At 40.8% G+C, this 7,410-nt stretch overlaps 1 protein-coding gene across 1 annotated transcript; it reads left to right on the forward strand.

Moving 5' to 3' along the window:
- The first annotated feature begins 725 nt into the window (after positions 1-725).
- On the forward strand, positions 726-2,194 carry LOC111971777 (golgin subfamily A member 6-like protein 22). Its single transcript, XM_024147396.2, has 2 exons — positions 726-2,115; positions 2,172-2,194. Exons 1-2 carry the CDS (start codon positions 726-728, stop codon positions 2,192-2,194), a joined length of 1,413 nt encoding a protein of 470 aa, XP_024003164.1.
- Positions 2,195-7,410: the final 5,216 nt, after the last annotated feature.

A 7,410-nucleotide genomic window follows, 5' to 3' on the forward strand; every position in this document is an offset into this window, starting at 1 on the left:
TTGATAGTTTATGACRTAGCCCCTCTAGTAATTTAATAGGATCTCTATGGTCAAAATATGGTTGAGAGGTGATATTCTAGAGATGGTTAGAGCAGGAATAGAAATATAATTGCTAGAAAGGACATCCCTATTCAATTCAATGTCGTGCTGATGGGTGCACCCTTAGCAAAGCAGGAAGAAGTGTCCTCCATTAACCAAGAAGTACAGGATTGTATTGTGCTCATTATTTAATGTCAACTGACATTACACACATTTCAATGASAAGTSCTTGCCATGRCGTTTCAAATAACMATGGCAATTGTGTATAACAATGCCAAGCTAGCCATTTTGAGTGTAACCGTGAGAGGGTGCAGTCAAATTGCCGGGGTCTGARGGGATATTTCCATTCTAGACATTCTATTTATATGAGAGTAGTTTACAGAAGGGTTTTAGAAGTTTGCACAAAGACACAGAAGTAAAATAAACTTCCAATTGACAATCTGCAGGGAAAATTGTCAGTAATTTKAACAATAATACAATTTCGGTCAATTTGGAATATACTGTACATTAAGGTCAAATTCATCTTTGGCAATTGGGTAAAAAGGAAAGATGGAACTGTTAAAAGTGATTTGCTTGATGCCTTTTGATGCCGATGCCGTCTTTAGGTTGTTTAAGGATTTGTTTTCCTTTAGCAGCATCCTGCAGGATGCTAACATTTACGAACTCTCTTTTAGAGCTCATTCGTTATGGAAGTGCACAGTATTGGTCAGAGCGACTGGCATGTTGAGGTGGGCCTGCTAAGGAAAGAGGTGGGCCTGCTAAAGCAATGGGCCTGTATGGAGGAGACGAGACGGATAGAGAGACAGAAGATGGAGATGTATGGACAGAAGGTGTTGCAGGAGGTGGAGAGGGACAGACTTGAGAGGATGAAGAGGGAGGAGAAGAAGGAGCTTGCAAAAATAAATCAGATGAAGGATGAAGAGTTGCTGTTAATGGAAATTAGAATGAGGGAAAGGGAGAGAGAGATGGAGGAGGAAAGTAGGAGGTTCAAGGAGAAATCTGAGAGGCAGAAGGTAGAGAAACAGATGGAGCTCCAGAAGAAGAGACAGGAAGAGAGAGATGAGTGGGAGATATCTAAAAAGAAGAGAATGGAGGAATGGAAAGAGTTTTACAGGAAGGAAGAAGACTACCGAAAGGAAGAGGAATGGATGAAAGCAGAAAGGAAGGCAAAGAGAAAGGTGGAAGAAGGAAAGAGAAAGATGGGAGAAGAACAACAGATGCTGAAAAAGCAAGCCAGGCTAACGGAGACACTGAGTGATGGAAAGAGAAGAGACCTGGAAGAGAGAAAGGAAGATGAAAATAATATGGGAGAAAAGTGTGTGAAGGAAGCAAGGGAAAGAGACAGGAGAGAGCTCCTGAAAGAAAAGAGGCGGAGACAGATTGCAGAAGAAAATTTGACACACATGGAGAAACAAATGATGGAGAGGGAGGGGGAGAGAGAACGAGAAGAGGAAAGAAAGCATGAGGAGGAAATGAAAATGAAGAAACTGGAAGAGGACCTAATGAAAGAAAAGAAGCAGAGACAGATTGCAGAAGAAAATATGACACACATGGAGAAAAAAATTAGAGAGCTGGAGGAGAGGGAGGAGGACAGGAAGAGAGAATTTGAGAGTCAGATTAGACAAGATATGAGAATAAGAGAAGAGGAAAGAAAGCATGAGGAGAAAATGAAAATGAGGAAACTGGACGACATGAAGAATGAAATGTTAGGAAAAATTAGAGAGTTGGAGGAGAGGATGATAAAGATGGAAAGACAGCATGCAGAGAAGACCACAATGGAGGAGGAGAAAGAGGAAAGAAAGAGGGTGGAAGACACAGTGAGGATGGAAGAGATAAAAAAGACAACCTTGGATGTTTGGAAATTTCACTTTGGAAGTCATGAATGTCCGAAGACTGACGATAGCAAAAATGAGGAAACACCAGACTGTGAAAACAGTGCAGATGAGAAGAAAGACAACAGTGTAGGTGTACGGCAAGATAGTGACACATCTGTGATCGAGGAAATCAACCCAAAACACGAAGAGAGGGATGGCGACCAGAATGATGACCCCAAGAGTGATGGGAAGAAATACAGAAGTGATGCAGAATGTTCAGATGGTGATGACAGTAAAAGTGCCAAAWCACACCAAAAGAAGACAGACAAAGAGAAAAATGAAACGACGGAAGCACTCCTGACCGAGGAAAAAGGTAACAGTAGTGATGATGATGATGGTTTCACTGAAAGTGTTATACAACTGCACCCGCCTCCCCCCCTGTTGGTATTAATATCCTTAATTTTCCTATTTCTTGTTAGATGTCTCCTTGGTTGCTGCAGCTGAGTCAAAGACTCTGAACCCTCAGGAGGACCAGCCAGCAAATTGTAAAGGTAAAGACCAAAGCCCGGTTTCCCGATAGCGATGGAACTGAAGCTTACTAGTGTTTAAGTGATGCAGCTTTCTTATAACGGCCGAAGATGTCACATGCGTTTCCCAAAACACCACGCAGAGAGAACGTTCACTAAGTGCATCGTTGGAGTAGGTGTCGATACTGATTGAAAGAAAGGCAGGGCTGCTCTGTGATCAGATTTCTCCATTCAAATCTTACCTTAACATTAGAATTATTCCACAATACTGATGACGGATCAGCTCCTAGAGAGCTATTACCACCTTATGGCTGCAAAATATTGAGGCGACTTATTCTGACGCTTACCCTATAATAATGCACTAAATCACAGATTAATTTTGTCACATGTAGGTTAACATATGAAAATGTAGTTGAGGGCAAAACTGACCTGTTGTGTCTAAAAATAGAATCAACTTGACTAGAGATTACATTGAATTTCATAGGAATTGAAATACCAGGCTACTGTACGCTATGAATTCGCTTGTTGAATTAACAAATTGTTTCTATGTTTAGGAGAGATCTTCTGTGTAGAAGTGATGCGGAAGGGCAAAAAAGCATTTAAAAAGAACCTAGCTGTTACGAGTGCGTCTGAGGCAGCGTTTTCAACTGCAACTGACTAATTATGGTTTGGGATACGCTCTGAGATTTAACAACGCTCCTATGAAGGTTCTAACGATAACAAAGCTTATGATGCTTGGGGAAACCGGGCTGGATTATTTTTTATTTTTATTTTTTATTTCACCTTTATTTAACCAGTTAGGTAGTTGAGAACAAGTTCATTTTGCAACTGCGACCTGGCCAAGATAAAGCATAGCAGTGTGAACAGACACAAGAGTTAACATGGGTAAACCAATATAACAATCTACATGGTAGAAAAAAGAGAATCATATACAATGTGGAAAGGCATGAGGTAGGCAATAAATCGAATTATTAAATTTTAGCAAGATTACATGGAGTGATAATCATCAGTGAATCATTGAGAGAGTACTGGTGTGCGAAAAGAGCAGAAAAGTAAATAAATAAAAGCAGTATGGGGGGTGAGGTAGGTAGGATTATAACATATTGATACAATGTTGAATGCTAAGATAGTTTATTAGCATGTTCAAGGCACTTCTCTTATTTCTGTTTTTCTGTGTGTATTAATGTCCATTCTCTCTCTTCTCTTGTCAGATTTGTCTGTGTTTGCTGCAGCTGGAGGAAAGACTCAGGACTCAGCAAAGGTCAAAGGTGAAAAGGACCTGGACATTAATGTAGACTGGTCAGAGACTGACTACAGTTGCAGTGACGATGAGTTCATGAGTGAAGAAATATACCCAACGGATGAAGAGAAAGGTCTTCTACAACTCCAGACTGATGGGAATACTAAGGAGATTGGTGGAGAAACGACAGATAGTGATGATTTTCAAAGATGCAGAATAAACTCAGAGAAGGATGAGAAAGATGGATATGAAAAGAAAGAGGTCATTCAGGAGAACCAGAGAGCAAAGTGCAAAGGTAAAAAAAGATGGAGAGATATAGAGAAGGTTCTAAAAAAAGAAAGGTGAAATGTAGAACAATAATTGTGTTTGAAGTTCAGAATGTAAGGTGGTCTGAAACACCCTCACTGAAACACCCTCACTGAAACACCCTCACTGAAACACCCTCACTGAAACACCCTCACTGAAACACCCTCACTGAAGCACCCTCACTGAAGCACCCTCACTGAAACACCCTCACTGAAACACCCTCACTGAAACGCCCTCACTGAAACACCCTCACTGAAGCACCCTCACTGAAACACCCTCACTGAAGCACCCTCACTGAAACACCATCACTGAAACACCCTCACTGAAACGCCCTCACTGAAACACCCTCACTGAAGCCCTTACTGAAGCCCTCACTAATATGTATATATTTTCTCTCTCCTACTTCACTCCTTCCCAGATTTCTCCATATTTTCAGCTGGTGCTCAGGTCACACATTCACCATGCAAAGGTAAGAATGAGCTTGGGTGATTGAGGGCATACATGTATTTCTCAACTGCAGAATATTTTCAAAGTCCAAATATTACAAGGCCCTTATTTGGAGTTGCAGCGTATRTGGATCCAGCGATGAGTGCTGAGCGTGTTTGAAACCATGTTCAAGTCATTATGGTTTTGTGTTCTCATTGTGTGAAAGTCCCTTTAATGATACTCCTGTTCCTCCTCGTGTTCCATCTCTCTGGGTTTGCTGCAGCAAGGGATAAGGTCAAGGGTGAAAACGACCGGGACATAGACTGGTTAGAGAGTGACAACAGTGAGATTGAGGAAGTAATAGAAAGTGACAGTGAAATGAAGGAAATTCACCAAATGGAAGAAAAGAAAGAGAAGGGTGAAGAACAGACAGATGACCTCCCAAGTAAGAGAAAGACAGAGAAGAGTGACGAGGAAACCACAGATAGCAGTGATGACAAGAGTGAGAAAACAAACGTCAAGAAAGACAAAGAGATGCGTCATGAAGACATTACTGACCACACCCTTGAGAAAACAGATTTCTCCATCTTTGCTGAGGAGGAGGTTAAGACTGAGTCTGAGCACCAGCTGAAAAGATGGATAAATCTTTCGGGGGAGAGAGGTGGGCAAGAGGAAAGATTGATAAACATACTGAGGGAATTCATGCTCACTTCACAATCTGAACTTCTCCTTATCAGCTAGTGGTCTCTCTCTCTCTCATCTCTCTCTCTCTCTCTCTTCTTCTCTCTCTCCTTTTCTCCTTTCTCTCTCTCCCTTCATCCTCTCTCTCCTCTCTCTCTCTTCTCCTCTCATCTCTCTTCTCCTCTTCTCTCTCTCTCTCTCTCTCTCGTCTTCTTCTGTCTCTCTCTCGTCTCTTCTCTCTCTCATCTCTCTCTCTTGTCTCATTTTCAATTCAATTTCAATTCATCAATGGGCTTTTATTGCATGGGAAACATGTGTTAAAAATTGCCAGCAAAGTGAGGTAGATATTATAATCAAAAGGAAATAACAATACAATGACGTAACTTACCACAATACAGAAGTTTCAAACAATAAAGACATTACACAATTTATAGTCATAATATATCGGTTGTGACAATGTTCAATGGTTAAAAGCGACAAGTTATAAATAGCATAAATATGGTTGTATTTACAATGGTGTTGTTTTCACTGGTTGCCTTTTCTTGTGGCACAGGCACATATTTGCTGCTGTGATGGACACTGTGGATTTTCACCAAATAGATATGGGAGTTTATCAAATTGATTTGTTTTCAAATTCTTTGTGTCTGTGTAATCTGAGTCTCTCTCTCTCTCTCTCTCTCTCTTCTCTCTCTCAGGCTGGCCAAGGTCCCGGTTCAGCAGGCCAAAGTGAGTAATAAAAGTGAGATTGTCCAAAAGAAATGGGAATGAAAAGTGACAGAGCCAAGACAGATGCAGAGCTCATTATGGAAAAATATGAGAGGATGGTGGAAAGAGGGGAGACGGGGCCTGGTCAAGGAAGGAGAGTAAAGAGATGCAAAGGGACAGGGAAAGAAAATGAGGTGTCTAAAGAAGAGCAGGCAGCTGAGGAGAGAAGGCCTGCAGGTCAATGCAGTAGAGAATCAGGAAGGGACAAGCACAGACCAGAAGCACAGTGTAAGTAGGACCAGGCAAAGTGCAGGGACTCGAACAGAAAACATTTATTTCTCTTGTTTTAATAGGAAGAAGCACCATTGTCTTCTCCCAAAGTTAGGTTGGTGCGAAAACCTGTAAATTCAAATAAGTAAACAGTGGCGATGGTCTGCACTCAAGAAAGATGTCAAATAAAGCTTACGTCATTTTTTGATTTAAAAAATATTATTTTTAACTGCATCAGGGATGGCGTACACAGATGTTTGGCTTTGCAGCCTTCTTCAGGGTGGTTTAGCATCACATTGTACTCAGACGATGCCATCTTAATCCACATGGGGAGGCTAATAAAACTATTACATTAAGTAAAGCAGGTATCTCACTAGGTACTGAGTTATGTGTGACTGCAGTTTATTAACACAGTACTCCTCTAGTGCATTGAAGCTTATAGGCCTTAACTAACTTTATTGCTTGTGTTATTGTCCTATCAAGTCTCCATTCTTATATATCCTTTGTCCTTAGTACTCTATTTTAACTGCATCAGGGCTAAAGAGCAAGGACCCGCATGATCAACAGCCAGTAAATGCAAGGTAAAACATGAAGGGGGATAGAGGGACAGACTTTTCACAAAATATTTTGGCACAGTGAGGTAGGTAAAAAGGATGAAGATATAGAGAGAGGGAGACAAAAAAGATGAGAAGAGACGAGAGAGGAGACAGAGGAAGACAAAGAAAGAGAGAAGAGAGAGAGAGAGAGAGAGAACAGAGAGAGAGAGAGAGAAGAGAACCACACAAGCCACTATAGCTCTGGTACTCAATTGGAATAGAACTGTTTGATGTTTACTCAAGTCTATTTTAGGAAACATGGCTGATGTTTGTTCTGGATCATTTTTTTTTCTTTATATATATATATCTCTCACTCTCTTCTCTTGTCTTCCTACTCTTCTGTCTTTCTCTAATTCTTCTCTCTTTTCTCTCTCTCTCTCTCTCCTCTCTGCTCTCTCTCTCTCCTTCTCTCTCTCGCTCTCGTTGCGTACTCATGTCGTCGTCTTCCTCTCTCTTCTCTCTCTCCTCAGATTACTCCTCTTCTCTGTGGGCAACAGGGGGTTGCACAGTCCCTCGCAGCAGGAAATAAGACAACTCCCCCTGCAAAGGTAATAACAAGAGCAGTTTGATTCATTGCTCATCAATAAGAATGTATAAGAGCAACCAGTTTTAATATCTTCAAAAACCCAGTATTCCCTTATCCCCGTTCTCTCTCAATTCAATTAAATGGATTTATTGGCATGGGAAACATAAGCAAGTGAAATAGATAAAACAAAGTGAAATAACAATAAATAACAGTAAACATTACACTCAAAAGTTTCAAAGGAATAGAGACATTTAAAATGTCATATTATGGCTATGTACAG

The sequence above is a fragment of the Salvelinus sp. IW2-2015 genome, linkage group LG13 (assembly GCF_002910315.2).
Source record: "Salvelinus sp. IW2-2015 linkage group LG13, ASM291031v2, whole genome shotgun sequence".
Taxonomy (NCBI): domain Eukaryota; kingdom Metazoa; phylum Chordata; class Actinopteri; order Salmoniformes; family Salmonidae; genus Salvelinus; species Salvelinus sp. IW2-2015.